Source organism: Microchirus variegatus (genome assembly GCF_963457635.1).
Source record: "Microchirus variegatus genome assembly, chromosome: 6".
Lineage (NCBI taxonomy): Eukaryota > Metazoa > Chordata > Actinopteri > Pleuronectiformes > Soleidae > Microchirus > Microchirus variegatus.
The window spans coordinates 21,985,710-22,010,850 of record NC_139807.1 but is presented as its reverse complement, the minus strand read 5'-3'; the positions used below and the strand labels follow the sequence as shown (position 1 = coordinate 22,010,850).

The following is a 25,141-nucleotide window of genomic DNA, read 5'->3' as shown; positions in this document are numbered from 1 at the left end:
AGTTTAGAACTATAAGTTTAGAATTCTCAACCCCACAACCTCTTATTTTCCCACTTGGGGGAAATTCGATTGCAGCTAGGCAAAGGACACGTCATAATGAAAACCCAATACAGAACATGCAAAATGCAAGATCACACCAAATGAAAAAAATAAAGTGCTAATATGTACAATTTAAGAGAGTAGCTCCTGACAGGAAGACAGGTGTATGCAAAATTCAGTATTTAAAGTAGTATATAAATTCAAGTATTAATTGGTGTGACAATAGCATTAGAAAAATGAAACATGGCATAATATTTCTTCATGTTTCTTATGCAACGCAGTCTCTGGGATCATATGTACATAAAAACAAAACTTGGAATATAATTGTGATATTGGTATTAATACACAGTCACAGTCTTGAGTATTGTTTCTTCTTATCTTATCTTAAAATAAGTCCACGTAGCTGAGTGACAGACGTGTACATTTCTCACATTTACATTCTCTTTAAAGCAAGATTAGTGAGGCATTGATGTTATATATATATATGGTTTTTGGATTATATTGGATTTTATTTTGTGTTTTTTTCTCAGTATTGGACTGATACCAATACTGAATATTGTATTGGCTCATTCCTGATAAAACTCTGTTATTCCTCATTGCAACATATTAATCTACAACAAAACTGCTGATTTTATATAAATAAATGTATTCATAAAAGTAATTATTGCTGCCAAACTCAGTCAGACTTTTTAATAACACCGCTTGGGGCCATAGAGATTGTGCAATCGACTCATGTTGTCTTTATGATCATTATTTTAGTCATCTTGTATTTTAATCTTCCTTATGAGTACGGGGTGTGTGCACTGTACACTCTGAGTGTTATATTTTGTCATGTGTTGTTTTTACTGTGTATGTGAAGGCATTGTTATATACAATTGAGTTTGAATAAAGTATGTCGTATTGTATCATAACAAATATTTGCCAATGTTACAAATAAAATAAAGCAGGATAAAATGTGTCTTAGCCAACGGGAAGACGGAAACAGCAGCCAGCGACCTTTACATTAAATAATAAATAATACATGTGGATAATATGTATGTACTGTTTATACGCCTGTGTCTTTGCTGCTATAACAGCATTACGCAGACTTCACATTATGTGCATCTGGCAGCTCATCAGAGCAAAAAAAGACACTGGAGCCAGATTGAGCATCTCCTGTGAGTCACCCACTCACTTATTCCTTCTCCCTCCTAAACCATTTTCTCCAATTCATAAGCCCTCTGCCATGTTTGAATAAAATCCAACCCCACTTCTTTTTATAACCCCTCATTCCTCATTCAGAAGCTCCTACCAGTTTCTGACTCAGTATTTTTTTTTACTCTTTACACTCCTACTCCCCCCTTACATCCTTCACTGTTCTATTTCCTCCATCTCTCCAGTTTTATGAAAAATTACCATTTATCACTGATCACACTGAGACACAGTCCAGCATTTCACGATCCCTGCCCATGGGAGTCCTTGTGCTCTGCACTCAGATCATCAGTGACAGCTTCACATTTGCAATACAAGGTCAAAGTCATTAAATAACCTGTGTAATCCAAAGGCATCAATCCTCCATGTCTAAGAACATGTGCAGACAGTGTTTGAAATTCATGAAACACATGAATTTAAGCCAGCAGTTTCCCTTTCATATGTCCTGGACCAGTGGACAAGCCTGTTGTGTTGTATCAATGTATCCTGTCATCTGACATTAGCAGCACAAACCAGACATAATAAACAGATGTCAGTGTGAGGAGTGAGTGAAGCCAGAGCTGGGAAAAGGATGATAGTAGACCATGGCGTCACAATCACAGATTTGGGTTTGGATCTCTAAACAAGGTTGCAGAATTATCCCAATCATGGATCATGATGGTTTGCCATCTTTAAAAACTGTGTTTGGGAAATTGTATTAGACTCTGTGGGCACAATTTATCCACAAAAGTGAACCATCCACTAGCATCAACAATGTTTATATCTCTATGAAGTGTTAAACTGGTGGCCCGTGGGCCACATGTGACTCGCCAATCGATTACATTACTCACCACTTACTGAAATATCGTGTTATACTGTAATTAAAACATGGCACAGCCTGATATGTATATTCTGAGGTATATACATCATTCCATATTAATAACAAGCACTTTTACTTTGAAATTCTGTGAAATACCATCATGAATATCTTTATTGCAACATCACGGTGGAATATTGATGCCATGTTATAATTTTAAGCCCATATTGCCCACCCGCTACTGAAAAGTTTTCCCCTTTTGGGACCAGCCCGCTCTTGACCAGACTAGACACTCATTGAATTTGAAACCCCTGCTCTATGCAATTCAACTGTGAATAGAAATAAAAAGAGGAAAAGAACTTATGACAAAAATAGCTCTCAGTCTCTGTGCTCTCCAGTCTGTGATGTACGTATGTATTTCTGAATCACAAATCAATATTTACACACTGGACCCTCAATAGCACAGTGCAATTGTGTCCAGATTCTAGCCTTTCCTATTTTAAACTCATCATTCTTGGTCAATAGTTATATTTGGGGCATTTTTATGCTTCATTTGTTAAGCACATACCATCACGTGTATCATAAATAACCATTAATGCCTGATCGTGCTCTGGTGTGACCTAATCCGTTCTGTTCCTCTGTCTGAATATGTCCCTGTTTCACACTGTTTCTCACCTCATCATCATGGACCAGCTCCTTCTTTACCACCTTCATTGCAAACATCTGTTCGTTCTTCTTTAGCCGAACCAGCAGGACCTTGGCGTAGCTGCCACGCCCGATCACCCGTATCAAGTCGAAGTCGCCCAGTCCCAGAGCCAGACCCTGGGACAACTTGATGCCATCGATGCCATCCACAACTCCTTTAATGTTCTGCAGGTGAACATTATTTTTTGACAAAAACTCATTTGTAGCTTTTGCTAGAATATGTAATGAACACACTGTTCGCAGAAACATTATCTCAGTGTGACAGCTGTTCAACGACAGGGTCACTATTTTTCATGAAATCTTTTGAATCTGTTTTGATTCTTAGAATTCTATAGAAAAGCAAATATCCCTGACCACTAGTTAGCAGCAGGTTGTCTCCACAATGACTCTCAACTCCTTTGAGAAAGTTGTATATTGCTAATGTATATAATTCTGCAGGTTTTTCTTAAAATACACTGTTTTGGGGGGAAATAATTGGGAAATATTTCCTTGCTTATAGTATCCATATATATCCTATATCTGGATCTGGATTGTCAGATAATTCAGTGCTTTCTTCTCACCTCTGAATCTGCGTCCTCTGTTTTATCCTCTGTACAGTTGTGTGGCAAAAAGGGTACTGCAGGGGGAAAAAAGCAGAGACAGAGAGACTGAATTAGAGACAGTTAATGCACTTACTGTATCCCCCACTTATTGCTGTTCTCTTTTCTGGCCAGTAGAGGGAGGTAGAATACACATAATAATGTCAGGAAAGCCAAACTAGGTCAATCCACAGGGGTCCCACAGCATCTCATATCAGGGGCCGTCCTTTAACAGTCAGGCACATCGGGCCTCCTCATAATAGGATTAAAAAGTGTGTTTGTAAGGGATCCCATCAGAGAACAGTCATGTGGTTAGATAACAGAACAGAGTTTGACTTACATGAGTGATAAAAGTGAATGTGAGGTTTTGGTAAAAATTATGGGTTAGAAGAACTTACAAGTTATTTCATTTTTTAGTTTTTGCTCATTTAAAAGGTTGTGATAATATGGAATCAGATTTGTGTCAATATTTTCAAACAACACTTTTCACGAAGAAAGCAACACTTTTTCAGAAGCAAAAAAAATATTGATTTAATCATTCAAAAATATATTAGTTTAATGTTTGAAAATACATTTGTTCTTTGAGCTCCCTGAAGCGTATGGAGGTAGATTTGTGTCTTTATTATTCATTCATAAAAAAGGTTTGCTTCACTCAAATAAACCCTTTTCAATCAAAGAAAAAAAGTGTTTGAATGCAAAACAAATATTTGAGACTCAAAACATTGCATTTGAACACTGTTTTTCTTTGATTGAAGTGAAGGTTTTTTTGTTTGAAGCAACTTTTTTGATGTTTTGAATGTTGTTTTGTGTTTGGGCCATATAATGGGTATTATAATTCAATCAAAAAAGAAGTTGTGGGCGGGCCTTAGGAATCTATCTGTTGTTTTTGAGTCGCAGCTCAATGGACCGGAAGTCGTACATTCACAAGCTCAAAAGTGTCAAATATACGAGAAAATAAAGTTGCAGATTTATGAGATTAAAAGTACATTTCCATTTTCTTAAATGTATTGACTCACACTCACGATTTCTCCCGCTGTTTATGCAAAAGTGTTGCTTGCTTTGCTAAAAATGTCGTTTAAATCGTGATAAGTGTTGTTTTGAAAATAATAGTGTTGTTTGATTCTTGAAAAGTGTCATATGGAATTAGTGTTGAATTCCATATGATAAGACATTTACCTTATTATTTGTATATTTTTGGTGCCATTACTGTGAAAAACTGTACGGTGAAGAGCAGTTGTAGGCGTCAGGGTCCAGGTTTCAAACACATAGACGTGTTCATTTTTCTCTTTGATCAATTTCAAAAGTTTTACAACTAAGGACCTTGTTGTCATGGAGACGAGTGTCTTTAGGTTTAGGGGAGAACCACAGAAGCTGTGCAATGATACATCAATTTGAATTGATATACTGTACATATACACAGATTCAATAAGCAGTAATAGTATAATAATAAATGACATATTATTATTATTATTATTATTATTATTATAACAATTGGACGTATGATATGTAAAGTCAAGACTGACTTTAAATAAAATATTCAAATCATAGTTAAGTTGCCTTTATGGGTTTTATACAAATGTCAGTGTGTAGAATGCGACAATAGTGTTGTTTCATACGAGCCATGGTTCTCAAACTGTGGTACGGCTCCCTCTGGTGTTACTTGAAGGAAAATCAGAAATACTGTTCTACTGTACATTATACCAGGGTTTGTGATCAGAGTGGAGCTGAAGAAGTCTGACTGCACAGGCTTCAGATTTGCATCAGAACAAATATATTGTTGTTCAACTGATCAGTCATCTTTTCTAATCTCTCCTATTCCTAAGAGAGAGAGATTCTGGTGTTGACTAGCAATGATCTATATTAGATCTCCCCATTGCTGTACTCATTTCCAAATTCAAGGATTAGTCCTTTATATATCACTCAATGCGTGATTTAGATATACCTCAATACTTTAGATATCACACAATAATCAACAATTATTTTATCGATCAATCGAGCACTTGTTTGGTCCATAAAATGTCAGAAAATATCAGTGTTTCTTAAACCTGGAAAATTTGATGTTCTCGAAATGTCTTGTTTTGTCCACAAACCCAAATACTCACATTTAAGACACTGAAAAATCAGAAAGCTTGTTTTAATTATTGAACAAAAAAAAAAAAAATGATTGATTGATTAATCAAAGGGTCATTGTTGTGACCGTGATGAATGGCTACAGTCTACTTCCTTATTACGAGGAGGAAGGAGAAGCTTTCACTGACTTACTCTCATCAGAGTCCTCTGTGTCGTCCGGTGGAAGGTCCACTTCTTCACTCTTGTCATCTGAAGGGGGCTCCTGTGATGGCATGACTGGATCCTGGACAAGGAAGTAAAGGAATTCATGGAGAAACATTTGAATACAAGTCCAACGAAATATCCTCCACAACAGTCACACCGGAGTCTGAGGTGAAACATGTTAGTGTGGATCTCAGCTAATGTACTGAAGTGTTGTTGCTCTGGGGAACTCGTGATGATATGGAGGTTTCAGTGAAAAAAGGGAATAAGTCACTCCATGTATTGAGCTGCAAATTCACTTATCTATCTGTGAAGATAGTGCTCACAGCCAGCAGCCAATACCAGAGCAGGTTTTCCATTGACGACATTGATTTTCTAGTCAGGACTGAAGTTTAGATCTTTGTAGTCAAATGAACTGATTACATGGTTTGCTGCTGCTGACCTTGGTTTCTTTTTCTCATTTTGATAGAATGAGAAGAATGAAAAGGAGGATACGCTACAGATGTAAAGTCCACAAAGACAAACAGGAAATGTTGAAAGAAAAATCTACTCAGTTTAGATTGAACAAGGTGATCTCTGGACTGGTACAAGAGTATTTTGTGTTGGGTCAAACGTGAGAATCAGAAGAGAAATCTGCTCTTGTACCATGGTCATCAACAGTCTCCGTTATGTATTTTACACATCCTCTTTTATGACCTTCTCCCTCAATAATAATCAGCATAACTGTGTGAGAGTGACACCCAGCACATTTTATGGTCACACATCAACCTGCTTTGACCAGCTGTACTTCATGCACTCTCCTGCTGAGGGAATAATATATTCTTCATACATGCTGATAACACATAAGCTGGATTTCTGGGTGTGCCTGAATGCTGAAGGACTTCACTAGCTCATGAAGAACATGAAGATGAAATACTCACCATAAGCTTTTGGCAGGTCTGAGGGATGAGTCTGTGACAGCGCTTATGGACCAGCAGTTTGCAGTTGATACACTTGTAGCCCTGCCTGCCCAGCCCCCATATCCTTTCGCTACAGTGGCCACAGTAGGCTTTCTGTAACGTAAGAACAGGACAGGTTGGTGAGGCTTTATCTCACACACACAGAATCATATTTTCACTGAGGATTCATGAAGAGGGAGCAATGACATGTACAGTACAATAGCAGGATGTGAAGGACAAACATCACATAATTTACACATTTTGTTTGCATTCTCACATGGAAAGACATGACTTCTCTTCATCCTTATCTGGGAGAAGAGAGGAGAGGAGGTGTAAAATAGAGTAAATTAGGTGTAGATGGTAAATGGTTTCGTATTTACAGTGATGTGCAAAAGTTTGTAAATTTGATTTTACTATAAATCATTGGTTGTTAGGATAAGAAATTTCAGTTAAATATATCATAGGAGACAAACACTGATATTTGCGTAGTGTTATAAGGTTTATATGATTTACAGAAAGTGTGCATTTAAAAAAAAAAAAAAATTAGGCATGTGCATAAGTGTGCATTTTATTGATTTCAATACCTTTAGCACTAATTATTGGAACTCAAAATTGGTTTGGTAACCTCAGTGACCCTTGACCTCCATACACAGGTGAATCCAATCATGAGAAAGGGTATTTAAGGAGGTCAATTGTAAGTGTTTCTCCTCTTTGCATCTTCTCTGAAGAGTGGCAACATGGGAGCCTCAAAACAACTCTCAAATGACCTGAAAACAATGATTGTTCAACATCAGGTTTAGGGAAAGGATACAGAAAGCTATCTCAGAGATTTAAGCTCTCAGTTTCAACTGTGAGGAATGTGAAGACCACAGGAACAGTTCTAGTTAAGGCCTGAAGTGGCAGAACAAGAAAAATCTCAGATAAGCAGAGGTGAAGGATGGTGAGAACAGTCACAGTCAACCCACAGACCAGCTCCAAAGACCTAAAACATTATCTTGCTGCAGATGGTGTCACTGTGCATCGTTCAACTATTCAGCGCACTTTACACAAGGAGATGCTGTATGGAAGAGTAATGCAGAAAAAGCCTTTTCTCTGCACCTGCCACAAACTGAGTCACTTGAGGTATGATAAAGCACATTTGGAATAAGGTGCTGTGGACTGATGAAACTAAAATAGAGTTATTTGGGCAAAACAAGTGGCGTTATGCATGGAGGAAAAAGAACACAGCATTCCAAGAAAAACACTTGCTACCAACAGTAAAATTTGGTGGTGGTTCCATCATGCTGTGGGGCTGTGTGGCCAGTGCAGGGACTGGGAATCTTGCTAAAGTTGAGGGTCACATGGATTCCACTTAATATCAGCAGATTCTGGAGAACAATGTCCACGAATCAGTGACAAAGTTGAAGTTGTGTCGGGGCTGGATCTTTCAACAAGACAATGACCCTAAACACTGCTCAAAATCTACTAAGGCATTCATGCAGAGGAACAAATACAACGTTCTGGAATGACCATCTCAGTCCTCAGACCTGAATATTATTGAACATTTGTGGTGTGATTTAAAGCGGACTGTCCATGCTCGGAAACCATCAAACCTGACTGAACTGGAGATGTTTTGTAAAGTAGAATGGTCCAACATACCTTTCTTCTGGTCCAAAATACCTTCCGTCAGAATCCAGACTCTAATTGGAAGCTATAGGAAGGTATAGGTTTAGACTCCAAATGCTTCCTATAGCTTCAAATTAGAGTCTGGATTCTGGCGGAAGGTATTTTGGACCATTCCTCTTTACAAAACATCTCCAATTCAGTTTGATGGTTTGCCCCGGCACAACTTCAACTTTGTCACTTATTCCTGGACATTGTTATCATATAAACTTTATTGAACTTCTCAAATATCAAAGTTTTTCTCCAATATGATATATTTAACTGAAATTTCTTATTCAAACGACCAATGATTTATGAAGGAAAATCACAAAAATGTATGGGGTTTCCCAAACTTTTGCATACCACTGTATATAGCTCTTTTCCACTCTTGCTGGCCACTCAAAGCTGCTGTACACTACAGTTTCCATTCACCCATTCACTCACAGCGCATCTATGTGCAGCGCATTTACGTTGTACTGTATGTGGCACTGTGTGTGTTTTAAGTTTTAAGTGTTTTTCTATTTGCCCCCCCCCCCTTAAATTTTGAGTGAAGCTGAAGTCTGAAAACATGAGTAAACTACTGTTTTGATTGTCTATAATATAAAGTATCCTGAATGAATGTGTTTTTAATGAGTGATATTAGTCATGCTTAACTCAGCTTTGTCAGCAGATGGCGCTCTAAGCTGGCTATCAGTAGCTGATGCTAGTAGAAGTAGAAGCCAGTACGTGATGAACGAGTTAAGTGTACATGCTACAGCTCCTGACCTGAACTGTATCCATATTTTCTACAGGTAAGCTGGTTGTAATCAGCACCTGGGTAATAGACATCAGTAGTTTATTTTATCAGAGCTTTAGTTAACAACTGTGACATTAAGCAATATTGAATTTGACCATGTTATGAGGGTGTATGTGTGCCGCCTCTGGTGTTTTAGAAGGCGGACGTAGATAGTAATGACTCCGGTCGCTAATCACAAGCTACTACATTTATGTGTGAGCTGTAATGAGTGAAAGACATGTTGAGCGATATATGTGATTAAGACAATAGTAAGAACAAGCAGTGTGAAACTGGATGAACCAAGTGAATGTGATAGGAAACAGTATTAACCAGGCTTATTGTTTAACAGTCTAGGCTAATGCTAATCGCTGGTAAATGCTAACGCCACATTCTGAGTGTATGTCGCCCCAGTCATGTTGGTTAAAGGACCATTCCACAAAGTTTTGATAATAGAGTTGGTGGTAGCCAGTGTTTAAAACGTTAATTGTAATTGAAAATTAACACAGTAAGTGACTGTGGGTTAAAGGCTAGTTTTGTTAGATAAGTAAGTATTATGTTCATAAACATAATTCATACAGGATTTAAAACTGCAAAAGCAGTGAGACATTCAGGAACAGTAAGTGGGTACCAAGACAAGATTATTCAGTAATTCATTCGGAGTAATGTGGAATTAGTAATTTGTTATTGTCATGTGTTTCATTCATGTCATTTGAATGTATGCATTACTTACCTGTGCATTTATGTTAAAAGGGTAATTTGACATTGAAAAAGCTAAGGTCACTCGCTAAATACTTCCTTGTTGTCTCTGTAAGGGTAAGTAAACACATATTTGGGTATTTAACAGTGGTATTAACTCAAAGCAGCAGTGAGAGCAGTAGTGAGTAAAGTACCAAGCGTAGCATTCTGTTTAGTATATTTGTGTACTGTTATTGATAATAATTGTTTAAGAGTTATAAGAGGATATCAGTAGCTGACACTAGTAGAAGTAGAAGCCAGTATGTGATGAACGAGTTAAGTGTACATGCTACAGCTCCTGACCTGAACTGTTTCCATATTTCCTACAGGAAATAAACGTGTTTACCAAGATTGAGCCTCTTCTCATTCTTAAAAGTGTAACATGCACAGCAATTTTACCCTTTGTCCCACTTTACGTAAATTGGCTGTCTGTCCTGCTTTTCCATTCGACGCGGCCAAATTGAAAATAAAAACACGGATAGTAGGGCTAGACGTTAGAAGAGAATTTTAGTCATGATTTCGATTTTGGCTTCTCATGATCATAAAAACATTATAACCGTAGAAAAATGCAGTGCACAGCGGAGCGTGTATGTAAATTCCTTTGCTAAAAAAACACCTTGAATGCACTGTGTTACGTGCAGTTGCAGCAAGCGTGTGATGTGTGTCGATCAATAATTTGAGGGGGGAGAGATTGCAAACATGGCAGAAAGCCAGCCTTTGGTAGAGAAGAAAGGGAGGACAATATCAGTTAACTGGAAACATTTTGACTTCAATTTGACAGACGTCGAGCAAAAGGAAATTGTTTGCAAAGTTTGCAAATGACCAACTTATTCAGTCACTTAAAGTTCAGCCATAAAGTTGTGATCAGGCGATAAAGCTCATCAGTCAGCGCCACCGCAACACAGCCCTCTATTAAAGACACTCTTTACAATGCCGTCCCATATCCCACCAAGTCCCGCAGACATCAAGAGATAACAGAGGCTGTGACATTTATGGTAGCGAAGGACATGTTAGCATCAGTACGGTAAGCAACCCAGGATTCAAGACACTGGACAAGTGTTACGTGTTGTCATCACATTAACATTTCAGCAGAGTTGCAGCCCTGTCTGATAAATGTTGTGCTGAAGTTGCAAAAGATGGGCTGAGGGAGTATTGCACTGTTTTGTTTTTTAAAAAAGAGTATTGTTCTGATTGTCTGTCTGGAGGTGGTCACCCTACCCCAGCAAGTAGAGTAGAGTCGAGTAGAGTAGAGTAGGTGTAGAGTAGAGTAGTGTATAGTAGAGTATAGGGGTGTCACGGTATGAAAATTGAACCTCACGGTTATTGTGACCAAAATTATCGCGGTTTTTGGTATTATCGCGGTATTTTTAAAAAAAGTGTGTGAATATGTTCAGAAAGCATTGATAGTCCTAAAAGCTATGCATTTTTAATATGCTAGCGGTGGGCGCTGCAGCTGTACTATCATGTTAACATTATTGACACAGTATTGTGGGTCTTAAAACCATAAACTGTGTTTGAATTAAGGTTGTTTTATCGCTGTGAATCACTCCTAGTTTGGGTGTGGCGAACTCACATTCCAGAGCTTTTGTTGCTTTTTCAGACAATCAGCTGACAATCACGAAGAATACACATGGCTAATATATATGCACGTACTGAGAGAGAGAGAGAGAGGGGAGAGAGAGTGCCTGGAACTTTCCTGTGCTTATGTGTGTGTGTGTGTGCAGTGCGAAATTAAAGCGTGATTGTCATCAAAGCAGTCATCATCAAAGCTTTGTTTGACAAAGGAAGGCAAGGAGAACAGTCTGTGGCTGAACGTCCACAGACTGTTCTCCTTGCAGTCTGTGGACTCCTTGCAGACCACAGACTCCTCAATCGTCTGTGGCTGAACGTCTTCACAATGACAGAGAAAGCACAGAGACTGCTGGTGTGTGGACTGTTAGCATTTTAAGCTAGCTATCTTTATGCTAACGTGTTAGCAGACTTCATCGTCACAAAAACAACAAACAGATGATTATTCAGCGGCTAAAAGAGAGCAGGACACACACTGTAGTTGTCTGAGATGATGACGTGATGCCAGCACCGCGCTATAATGTTATGGGTGAGTTTTTATATACGTATATGTCCTGAGGGCTGTCGTCTCCTCCTTCGGCCATGATTCCAGCTTCGATAAAGTTTGAACATCAGGTTGTAGGCTACAGAGTGCGCCTGCGCGGCAACTTCAGCAGACGGAGACGCTGGAAAGGCTCACGGTGCCTACACCGCGGGCGCGGTTATTCACCGAGATAATAATTTTTTTTTTTAAATTAAGATGGTAATTATTATCATCAAAAATGTACTATTCCACACTGTGGAGTAGTGTAGAATAGTGTAGAGTAGTGTAGAGTAGAGTAGAGTAGTGTCGTGTAGAATAGAGAAGTTGTATATTAGAGCCGTGTAGTGTACTGTAGAGTAGAGTAGTGTAGAGTCGAGTAGCGTAGTGTAGTGTAGAGTAGGTGTAGAGTATAGTAGTCATGTAGTGCAATGTAGAGTATAATGTAGAGTAGAGTAGGTGTAGACTAGAGTAGAGTATAGTAGTAGTAGTATAGAGTAGAGTAGGGCTGTAACGATATGTGTATAGAAATCGAAATTGCGATACTCAGAGCCATGAACCTGTCTCGTGGCATGAGAAACACCCTTTCTAACTCCCAGTTATTTTTCAGCCACATGATATGAGCTGTTAGTGCTACCAAACTTATTTTTATTAGGGGTGTCAAATTATCGCGTTAATTGTGATTAATTAATTACAGTCATCATTAACGTGTTATGTTTTTTAATCGCGTTAACGTCTTCTTTACTGATGTCCCCGCTACCGGGGCAGCTTCAGACGCAGCGACAAAAGCGTCATAAAACCATGCCTAACTTTAACAAACACAGACATGCTGCATACCCACAGAAAGGTCAGAAACTCAGCTAAAAGCTCATATAAACCATTCTTATGTTCACAAAACACAATTAAGACACCAATGGATCAAACAGCAGGAGCGGAAACAAACCGTCACGGCGCACGACTGGACAGCTGAGAATCTACAAATTCCAACGGTACCATTTTTATCACTCTACGACCAAGATTCACGGATCCAGCCCCAACATAAGAGCAAAACAACAACTGACTTTCAAGAAATACAAGCAGAAATGTCCTCTTACCTTTGCTGTTTATCAAAACAAGTTATTTCCACCGGAACAAAACCACTTCTAATGAAGAACTACACTTCCCAGCATGCTTTGGGAACAAATCCCAGTCTGATCAATCATTACAGAGCGAGAAGGGCGAATGTTCGCACAAATGCGTCATATGCATTTATGTCCTTTTGACTCACTAATGAAGTGATTCCCACGCATTTGGAGACCGGGGTCTGATTCTACCGGTTTAGAAGTTTAAAACGAGCTGTCAATCACCCTAATTGACCAAGGTGATGCCACTGGCGGCGTGTATGTAAATTCCTATGCTAGAAAAACACCTTGAATGCACCTGCAGCTGCAAGTGTGTGACGTGTGGATCAATAATATGAGGAGAGAACGTGGAAACACGACAGAAAGGAAGCCTTTGGTTGAGAAGAAATGTAGGACAATATCTGCTAACTGGAAACACATTGACGGGCGTCGAGCAAAAGGAAATTGTTTGCTAAGTCTCTCGCGCTGTAGTGTCTGCTCCTGAAGGCATCACGACAGACTTATTCACTCAGTGCTAGCTCATCAGCCATCACAACACGGTCCTCACGACAGACTCTTTACAATGCTGCCTCATATCCCACCACGACATCAGGAGATAACGGAGACTGTGACATTTATGGTAGTGAAGGACATGTTAGCATCAGTACTGTAAACAACTCAGGATTCATGACACTTGTTCAGACTTTGGACAAGCGTCACATGTTTCCGTCACGTAAACACATTTCAGCAGAGTTGCAGCCCTGTATGATAAATGTTGTGCTGAGGGAGTATAGCACTGGTTTGTTCTTTGAAAAAGAAGAGTATTTTGTTTTGATTTTGTGTTATTAGTGTATTTTGCATGTTGTACATTTTTGCAAGGTGTGCAGCAGTGCAAGTAGATTGTTTTTTATTTTTTATTTATTGTTTTTATTGTAACAGTACACATATATAAATTTAATTTTGCAACTTTGTTCCATTCCTTATTTTCCATTTCTAAAGGTAGTTTGACTATTGTTAAAATGTTACATATCAAACACATTTACATTTCTGAACAAAATCAAATTCACTCTCAGCACACTTTATTGACATGTTTACATTATGTGACAGAAAGAAACAGTAAACTAAACTAAACTAAAAAATGTACATGTACAACTAAACATTTATATACACACTCTGTTTAGCTGTTACAGTTTTCTGGGACAAAAACTTCCCAGCTGTGTGGTGCTACAGAGATAATTCCCTGACACTGAAGACATCTATGTGGGGTTCAGACCGGCTCTTAACTGAACCTCGTCACATATCGCTCCATCACCTCCTTTTTGTCCGGCTTCTCAAACTGTGCAGAGCGATCTTCAGGGATGGACATTCTCATAACTGCATCTGTGTATGGACCAGGCTCCAGAAACACCTTCTCCAACACCAGGTCCACTATTTCATCCACGTTGTCTGCAATAACAGAAAGTGCAATATTGTGTTTAATTTGTTGTGTTTATTTATTTTACTAGTATAATTTATATATTTGTTTTGTTTACACACTTTCTAATGGACGTTTACATTTCTAGTGTGACTTTCAATAAAAAGTTAAAAAGAAAACTTACTGAACGTTGGCTGTATTTTCATTGAAGTGCATGCCTGCCAGATAAAGTGTTGGGAGACAAAAGAATAACATGTTAAATCAGAATAAGAACACATTGTACATATTCTCAAAATATTGAGACAATGGGGATTTATTTTGAAATGAAGGCGAATCAACCTACTGCACTGACACGGCAAAGACTTTCCGCGAGTCTCTAAAAACAACAAAGGGCTTCTTTTTTTATATATATTTTTTGGGCCTTTTTGCCTTTAATGATAGTATAGTGGCGAAAGACAGGAAACAGGACGCACAGAGATGGGGAATGACACGCAGGGATTCGAACCAGGGTCACCTGCAGCAAGGACTACAGCCTTAGCATATGGGGCAGATGCTCTACTAACTGAGCCACACTGCCCCAACAAAGGGCTTCTGAAGCTAACCACATTTACCCTTAGCTGCCGTTACACAAGCAATGACAAAGTAAACATACCTTTTTAGAAGTTATTACTGTTTGTTAGGCCGGAGGCCACGTCTCTGCTCGTGCTAGCAGCGAAGCATACAAATATGATTATTGATAAGCATACGAACCTAAAGCCAATTTCCCCGAGCACAAAAACACACCACAGTACATTTCACAGTCAGCCTACTGCACTGACACAGTGAACACTTTCATTGCTCGCGTTAGGGGAACAATAACAAACTAAGCATGTGTTTTTTAAAGAATACTTACAGTTAGTTCCACTGCAGTCTCCCCACGGACAGTTGGTCCTGCTCCCCGTTTCACGTTCTTCTGCTCAGTCCAGAATTGTACTGACCGAGGTTCACAAAACAGTCTGATGCGAAGTGGTGCAAACACACAAACACAATTTGCTGACTTTATCCGGCACATTTTTTTCATACATAAAATATATCCACTGGACACACAAATCCTCTGAGGCTTGTGTAAAACACTGTGCTCCGCTGTGCAGCCACTCTTCCTCCCTCGCCTGCACTCTCGTATTTCACAGGGAGGAGCTAAGGTGGAGCTCTGAAGTACTCTCCCTGGTGGGGGGGGGGGCAACATTCACGGTGAAATGTGCGCTGTGTTGTAACTTGGGCGGGAGGTTTAAACATTGCGTGTTTTATCGCCGATACTTACACTTAGTGGAACCACTAAAACATGACTGAGTCTTGTTTTTTCACATTTTGGGGACTGGTATGGCCTCCTGAGTCCCAAAAATAAGTACTAAAATGAGTACGGTAGAGTAGAGTAGTGTAGTATACTCTGGAGTAGTGTGGAATAGAGTAGTCGAGTAGAGTCGTGTAGTAGAGTAGGTGTAGAGTAGTGCAGAGTATAGTAGAGTAGTGTAGTGTACACTAGTGTTGAGTAGAGTTGGTGTAGACTACAGTAGCTTAATTCTTACATGGCTATATTAGTATCAAAGAATGCCTTGTTTGCAGCTAGGTGCCCTGGACATCGTTAAATTTGTTTCACTGGAGGCTAAAGATTTAAGATGCGGTGTGTGCACTGTACAGTATGGACAGCAATCATTTACAGACTGTATATGCTGACAGTGAGAAGAACAAAGAGTCTCCCAATCTGTGCTTGGTTGCCATGGAAATGTTTCAGCAACACTTCAAAGGCTTCCCTCAATCAGACTGTACATAGCGGTTATGGCATACATTTAGAAAATATTTTTTTTTGCACTCATTCTGTGTTGCCTTTCCCTTCACTGCAAACACAACCCCAGAATAATCACCAGTGTTGACGAGGACGCTCTCACTGTGCCAAGATTCAAATGGGCTTGAAAATACCAGGGAGTGTTATTAGTCACGCTTTTTATTCTCTGGCTGAGACATCCAGTCACTCGCAGCTTAACCCCCCAAAGCTGATAAAGACAAAATCAAAATAAAGTCAGACTTTTTAACTTCCCTTTTTAACACAATTAGCTCGACAAGCACAGCAGAGGCACAGCAGCTGTGTGAGTGCCAACTCACGTGTGAGTGAGTTTTATAGTTTTTATAGTTTATATTTTTTTTTGTCACTTTCAAGATGAGATTCAAGATGAGTTTATTTGTCATATGCACTTTCAACACAGGGTCAACAATGCAATTAAATACTTGGGATGTAGAGAACCATTGACTCGCTGAGATACTCGCTGAGAACTAGTACTAGTACCATGCAATACTACTACATAAAAAAGTGCAAAATAAAGGAGTGCAAAATACAAGAAGAAACATAAGTGGCAATAAAGAAAGTGACGTGAATAAAAAAAAAAGTCTAATGAGATGTGAACAGCAGTATAATAATAAAGTGAGCAGCAGTATGATAAATGTATTTTTTTTTATTGCACGCAGTAAATATTGCACAGGTAAATGAGGTAGGGTAATGTGATACATGTGTGTTAATGCAGCAGCACTAAACATATCATGTATCACCGAAAGTGATTTAGTGCAGAGTTCGGTCTTGTGGCTGCTGCCCGTGATGTCCTCTGCCGTTCGTACTAACGTCTGCAGTGCTCTGCGACTCTGAGCAGTGCAGTTCCCGTACCACACTGTGATGCAGCCCATCAGCAGGCCCTCGATGGTGCACCTGTAGAAGTTAGTGAGGATGCTGGTGTTCATACCAAAGTTCCTCAGTCTCCTCAGGAAGTAGAGTCTCTGTCTGGCTTTCTTCACCACAGTGTCTGCGTGAAATGTCCAGGACAAGTGACACAATCTCACTCATCACCACACCTTCCCTCAATATTATTTAGTATTATTATTAGTTTTCCCCTGCTGCTCCTGTTTTTTCTCTCCCTCTCTCTCTGCAGGAGGCGTGGCTGACCTACTTTCCGAGAAGCCGCTGGTGATTGTCTCGCGCTGGCGGAGTCGCCCCTCTCACCAGCGTCAGATCGTTGTTCTATACTCACTGGTAAAGTCGTACGTCTTGACTCACCTACTAGAAAAATAAACCTCGCTACTCGTTTCTCACCGATCTTTCTCCAGGTCTTAGTGACACTAACTATGTTCTCTGTACCCCAGACAGAAGGCGTAAGACTAGAGTCTGTCACATAAACCTGTTAAAACGCTACCAGTCCTGCGAGGAAAATGTTAGCTGCTGTTGCCTCACTCGTAATAGCTGAGCAGTCAGATGTTAAAGCTGCTGCTCCCATTGGGACAGAGTCTGCGGGTGCTCCCCATGGAGATGATCCACAGATGCGCGTCCCTACACATCCGCCGGTCCGCCTCCCAAATTCGGAGATACTTGCAAACCTGTCATGCTGTTTGCAGCATTTAACCACTGCACAACAACATGATCTGGAGGTTCTGATTGGCCAGTACCTTTGCCTATTCAGCGATGTTCCAACCCGCACTTCCGTCTTGAAACATGATATAGAGGTAAAAGATGCGCGCCCCATAAAACAACATGCTTACCGTGCCAATCAGACTAAACGTCAGTTGATGAAACAGGAGGTAGAGTATCTCCTGAAAAATGATTTGGCTTCCGCTAGTTCCAGTCCGTGGAGTTCGCCGTGTTTGTTAGAAGCTAAATCCGATGGCTCTCCCAGGTTTATCACCGATTTCCGCAAAGTAAATGCAGTTACTGTGGGAGATTTGTATCCTCTTCCTCGTATGGAGGATTGTATTGATCACCTAGGCACCACAAATTTCGTTAAAAAGCAACGCTTACCTCGATGATTTAATCATTTATGCCGATACATGGGAGAATCACATGCATGTATTGGAGCAGGTTTTTGACCGTTTGGCCCGTGCTACATTAACTCTAAAGGTCGACCACGTGTGGACCACAGAATGTCAAGTAGCTTTCGATGGAGTAAAGACGTTATTAAGTCATGCTCCTGTGCTTGCAGCCCCTGACTTTTCCACACCCTTTAAGCTTGAGGTAGATGCCAGTGCAGTGGGTGCTGGTGCGGTCCTGTTACAGAGAGGGGAGGATGGTATTGATCATCCTGTTGCTTACTTTTCCCGCAAGTTCAACCGACACCAGGCAAATTATTCCACCATTGAGAAGGAAACCCTTGCTCTGTTGTTAGCACTACAGCACTTTGAAGCATATGTTGGATCTACTTCTCTACCTGTTATAGTGTTCACCGATCATAATCCCCTTGTTTTTCTGTCGCACATGTATAATCACAATCAGCGACTCATGCGGTGGTTACTGTTAGTGCAAGACTTCAACCTCGACATCCCACATAAAAAGGGGTCTGAAAATGTGATAGCTGACGGGTTGTCTAGGCTGTAGAAGTTAGTCATGTATGTATGTAACCTTAACATCAAGACACAAGGGCTTGTAAATCAAGGGGGGGGTGTTACGGCTGCCGATGGCTGCCGTGTCTCTTCAACCAACACCAGCTGCACTACAAATAGCCTGTCTGCCCACAGTTTTGCGCGGCTGTGAACCTGTGATCGGTTCGCCAATTGTATACCTATGTGTGTCTCGCTAGAGTATTCGAAGTTCTCAGTATTTCTGACTGTTGCCTGTCTGAGTGGCTTCTGACAGTAATTCTGGGGAACTTAGTTAATTGTTTGGGACCAAGAATTGGTCACTCTTTCGTTTTGAGACTGTTAAATTGCAGTATAACTTTTAGTTTGATTTTATGTTTTGTAAGCTTATGGGTGTTGACCTTCTTTTGTTCTTTAATGTTATTTTTGTTAGCAAGAGCTAAATTAGTTATTCGTCAGCCCCTGTACAGCCTCCTTTTGTTATATTTTCTTGTGCAAGCGCACTCTCATTGTTAATTAAAATTCTGACTTTACCCTAAGCCAGTCCAATTGTCATATTCCACCTCATTTCTTGTCCCAATTACATGTTACTGATCTCTAAAACTAGGCAGGTCGTAACACCTTCCGTCACCTCGCAACACATTAGTCACCTACCCACACCCGCATCCTCCACCAAACCTCACACCAACTCAGAACCCATGCAGCTGGGCCGGGCTCGCCTCTCTCCATCCGAACGACAACAGCGACTGAAGGCTGGAGTCTGCCTATACTGCGGTCTCCCAGGTCACCTCCTTGCCTCCTGTCCAGATCGCCCAAAAGTCTGCAGAAGCAGGGATGCTGGTGAGCGGAGCTCTGTCCTGCGCCTCTCCCAAACGAATCACATTGACTGGTAAATTGCTCTGGGCGCAACAATCACTCCCTCTCTCCTTCCTCATTGACTCTGGTGCCGACGAGTCCTTCCTCAACCTGCAAGTCGCCGTTCCAGGCCGGAATTCCCATCACACCTCTTCCTAAACCAAAGGTTATCGCGGACCTGGACAGCATGACTCTGGCCGAGGTGACCCACCGGACCGAGCCAATCACCCTCATCCACCATAAGACCCTCCAGCTGTTCCTGATCCCCTCATCTTCGGCTCCAGTCGTACTGGGGTTGCCTTGGTTGGCACGACACGACCCGCAGTTTGACTGGACAACTCACCGGCTGGAGCACCCATTTTCATGCCAACTGCCTTCACTCCGCTCGACCGGGCCTGTTGCCCGCTACAGAGACTGTTTCTGAACCTCCCAACATCTCCAAGGTCCCCCATGACTACCACGACCTTGCTTCTCGAAAGACCGTGCTCTCTCCCTGCCACCGCATCATCCCTACGATTGCAGCATAGACCTACTTCCTGGTTCCACGCCATCCGTCCCTCCTCCTCCAGTCAGGGTAGGATTCTTTTTCGTCCAAAAGAAAGACAGATCCCTTCGTCCCTGCATTGACTACCGAGGCTTGAACAAAATCACGGTCAGAAACCGCCAAGCCCTACCCCTGCTTGACGCAGCGTTCAGTCCTCTCAGTAAGGCCAAGGTGTTCTCAAAACGCGACTTCCGAAACGCCTATCACTTGGTCCGGATCCGTGAGGGGGACGAGTGGAAAACGGCGTTCTACACTCCTCTGGGCCACTTTGAATATTTGGTCATGCCTTTTGGCCTGACCAACGCCCCCGTTGTTTTTCAACACCTCGTAAATGACATTCTTCGCGACATGCTGGACAGGTTCCTCTTCGTCTACCTCGATGACATCCTCATTTTCTCAGAGACGAAGGAGGAACATGTCCAGCATGTTCACTTGGTGTTACATCGGCTACTGGAGAATCAGCTGTTCGTAAAGGCCGTGAAATGCTGTTTCCACGCCCAGTCCATCCCATTCCTGGGGTTCATCGTGGAGAAAGGAAAGCTTTCACCCGACCCTGACAAGATCCGTGTGGTCCGAGACTGGCCCACGTCTTCCACCCGCAAACAAATCTAGTGCTTCTTGGGCTTTGCAAATTTCTACCGTCGATTCATCAGGAATTCCAGCAAAGTGGCCGAACCCCTGACCAGACTCACTTCACCCCTCAAAATGTTGCTGTGGTCCAGCGAGGCCGAAGCCGCTTTCCTACACCTCAAAGAACTGTTCACCTGGGCTCCTATTCTTTCACATCCTGATCCATAATTCATTGTAGAAGTAGATGCCTCGGACATGGGAGCAGTTCTCTCTCAGTGCGACTCCAGTGACCAGAAGCTCCACCCCTGTGCTTTCTTCAGTCGTCGCTTATCCCCAGCCGAAAGAAATTACGATGTAAAATCTCAGCACGACTGCTCGAGCTCCATTCCCTTTCCACTGGGGCAAGATGCGACATACTTCCACATTTGTGAAATCCGTCTCGATTCCCTTGCTGGTCAGCAAGTCAGACCCAATGACATATAAGGTTTTTTGACAGTTAAATTTAAAAATTCAATAACTATGAATTTCTATTGCAATTGGTCAAGGCTTTACAATGTCATGTGTACATGCATGCATGTTAAAATCATAAATTGCGACATTTTGGTGGTTTTTCAAGTAAATTAACTGGTCATTACCCTCCAAAATGTCATGTGGTGTGACCGTCAATCATCTTAAAAATGTATTAATTTAATCAACATATTTACCCTTTTATCACAAGTTCTTAGTAATATGATGCGTCTAGAAATTAATTATTTGGATTTCTGTTGAATTGTCATACATACTGATATAATCATCTTTCCTATAAAGTCACGGTCACCGTTTTGCATGCAGTTTGCATGTTTATTTTTCTTTTAAAATGCATAAAAATGATGCATAACAAAATGCCACTAACTTAAGCTTACCCCATCAGTGATTTAGTTTCTGCCACAGAAAGAAGGCATCACTTTTTTTTATTTTCCTACAGTTATTGCTATTAATGGTCGCGCCACATGATGGGTGGTTGCACCAAATGATGAAACCAGCTTAAATCTCTTACAAATCAATAGAATAAGAGATAATAACTTGCATGGAATATATTTAAAACATATTTTATTAATTTGAACATTGAAAACACTTCATTTAATTTCATATTTCATTCTGGCTAACACATTAACTTTCATTGAAATTCTTTTAAAAACACAGAGTTGAAGTGAACGGTAAATATAGCTTTATGGGACCTTTGATGTTCGTGGACCCTTTGATACCTTTGACAGCTATGATGATAAAGGGATAGGAGCATTTTGGGTTGGTGGATGTGAGGTTTTTGACTGTTATGTTGAATCTATAGTATAACGTAATTCACAACCTGGAACACATGAAACCAGCTTAAATCTCTTACAAATATACAATATAATAAGAGACAATAATTTTCATTAAATATAAAGAGTTTATTCATTTGAATATTGAAAACAATTTTCATTTAATGTAATTTCATTTTGGCTAACACATTAACTTACATTGAATTAATTAAATTAAAAACACTGTGTTGAAGTGAACAGTACATTCATGTATATTTTTGTAAACATTTCACAAATCATTAAGGAACAAGATGAATTCTGACACATCAAACTTGAAGACATCAAACTGTTCATACCATCATCCTCATTCTGATATGAATGTTGGAGATGCGGTCTAAGTATTTCCTTAACCCCAGGAACTTTCAAACTTGTTCCAGTCTTGGCTTCTCAATTTAGAATAGCGAGAAGTTGCTGGCTCAGGTTCAGAGATGACTGCTACGACATCTTTCTTGTAGTAGAATATGGCATCTGGAGCTTGTGGCCACGTGAACAAGTTCTTACTCCCTGACTGACGCATAGCACTCACCCTGATATCTTCTCCCACAACCTCAAGAACATGGCCTACATAGGGAAGTTCATCGTATCTTACAATCACAAATTTGCCACATAAATCCTGATCACTTTCCTCCCTCTGTGACTCAGATGTTGATGCCTCCTCAGAGGTTGAGGCCTCCTCCGTGTTGGATGTGGTGTTCCTCAGGTCAACTTTTACAGGCTGGTAACATGAGCATGTTATCATTTCGGCATGTTTTCAAAAGCATGACATCTCCCTGTGCCTGATTTGTGCTGGTTGGGAAGACCAAATCTGGTGGATCTTTAAAGTGCCCTTCACAGCTTTCATGTTCTCTGGGAACATGTTGTCATACTTTACTATGGTATCCTCACTTACCCAGCAGTAATGTATGCACGTATTGGTCTGCCTCCCTTTTCACAGCAGCACCAACACCATCCGGGGCACCCTTTCCGTGATACTTCTCTGAGAAGTTCCATGTTATTTGCGCAAAACCAAAGAGGAATGGCACAGTACTCAACAGATAAAAGTTCCCTTTGTTCCTGTATTGCGTAAGTGGTCCATCACTGATGAGATGTAATGTTGTTATCTGGGGGTTGGTTGCTCGCAGCTCTTTCAAGATGGGCTCCATGTGTCCCCACACTGCTCTCTCATCATGACGAAGGCAGTCTGAGACTGTTGCATACGACTTGAGTCCATCTACAGTGTAGAGAACAGCTGTATGGATGGTTGCCTGCTTTCGACTACCCCCGAAATGGAATGACTGGATCTCTCTATGCAACTTGCAGGCATAGTTCTCAGAGAAGTCAACATGAAGAACAGCTTCAGAGTCGGTGAGTGTATCTTTTACGTAACGAAACTGCTCTGCTTGATGAATCCAGATGTACTGATGGATTGCAATTTCTTCAAGCTTTCTCTGGAAGAGCTCTTTGAGTTGTTGTATTGTGCCTGTGTGCGCGCGCTTTACAACACTGGCAAAGGTCTTCTCACCATTACTAGATCTGACCTGCTCCCATTGCTCCCAAGAGACTTCAGAACACTCTATTTCTGGCAATTCAACCTCGTCAAAGCAACATTTTGGACACATACGATCCGTGCAAACCTTCTTCACACACAATCATGCTCAACAATTCTGAGATGCTGGTCGTCTTCAGAAGCCCTTTCATGGCAAGTTTCTGAACCAGCAACCTCATGTTCTCATGTTCAACACATGAACACGTGTCTGGTCCCTGGACTTTGGCTCTGTAATGTAAAATGGTCGATATCGAACAAATTGTCTATATGACATGGAGAAATGCTGTTGCACCTCTGTCTGAAACTGAGCTTATTTTTAGTGATTGTGTCTTTTTTTGCCTGCTAAAAGAAAACTGTTTTCATCTCTGACCAAAAACTTGACTGCTTTCTTTCTCTCTGCTGAAAGTTTCTTGATTCCCCTTTGCTTGTTTTTTTCTCTTGGGCCTTGACTTGCCATCACTCTGCCTTCCCTCTTTCGAGATTTGTCTTTTAGCTTTCTCATCTCCACCAGCTTTTTCCTCAAATACACGACCTGCTTTTGCAGAATACCCTTCTCCTTCTGCAGTCTCTTGCCGCGTTTTTCTTCGGAATTACTCCTTCTGTCAAGCCTCTCAATCCTCTCTGGTGGGGAAGCCACTGGTGGACGAAAACTCTCATTCATTGGTTCTGGGTCTACCACAAATGGATCAACATTTTCAGACGGCTCTGGAGCTACAGCTACGTCAATCGGTGGAGTGTTCTCCATTGATGACGGTGTTAGGTCTAACGCTGCATTTTCCATCTTTTTCCTATGTCTGTATTCACTGGATGCAGCCTTCCATTTCCCTCTCTGCTTCTTCCTCTCTCTGTCTGACAGCTCACTTGACTTTACATAAGGAATCTTTCCCTGCTGCTTTCTTCTCTGGTAGCTGAAACAAATGTAGTATTGTGTTAAGCTACAGTACATACAGTTTGGCCATTTTTTTAATATAACTTCATGTAATTCAAGTTACTTTTCAATATGTAGTTTTATTTTAATGACATGCTCCAAATACTTTTTCTTACTTTTTTTTCAATATTATCAATAAGGATTTAACATAAAGCATTGTTTCTGAAATTCATGAAAATATGAACAAAAAGCACAATTTTATCTTTTAAATAATATAAAAATGTACTAGCTTAATCATATATAAACCATCAAAATTATATTAAAACACAAAAAACTCCTTTAAACTAAGTATACAACTCATTAAAAGCTAGCTGCAATGGTCGCACCACATGATATTTGGTCGCACCACATGATATTTTCATATACAATCAAGATTTACAGGCATATCATTGGACACCTAAACAAAACTAGCTATTTTCTCATGATGGGTCACAATGTCATTTATGATCAAATTATGAATTTGTGAAAGTAAATCAATATTTATCATCTTTTTGAGGTCATACCACATGACATCCAGATTTGGAAACTATCTACCAGCCATTTTAAAAGCAGTTTTTTAAGAAGAAGAGAGAGATTTACAAACCTGCTAATTGCTTCTGTGGGTCCTCAGCAAAGTTGTTTGTGATGTAACTTCCTGTCTTGGGGTGGGTTTCAAAATTAAAGCTCAAAAATGGTGGTTTCTTCATGGTCGCACCACATGATATTTCATAAAATGGACATACTCGGACAAAGTTTACTTGCG

The 25,141-nt window shown here is 40.5% G+C and overlaps 1 protein-coding gene across 1 annotated transcript in view; it reads right to left on the bottom strand.

The window, feature by feature from the left end:
* The window catches only part of prkcz (protein kinase C, zeta), a gene marked incomplete at both ends in the record, with an annotated part of 236,578 nt that overhangs the window by 85,125 nt on the left and 126,312 nt on the right, over nt 1–25,141 (bottom strand). Inside the window, 4 exons of the mRNA XM_083891163.1 lie at nt 2,702–2,896; nt 3,292–3,347; nt 5,572–5,662; nt 6,501–6,632. Coding sequence (XP_083747289.1) covers nt 2,702–2,896; nt 3,292–3,347; nt 5,572–5,662; nt 6,501–6,632 — 474 coding nt within the window. The remainder of the gene's footprint in view (nt 1–2,701; nt 2,897–3,291; nt 3,348–5,571; nt 5,663–6,500; nt 6,633–25,141) is intronic.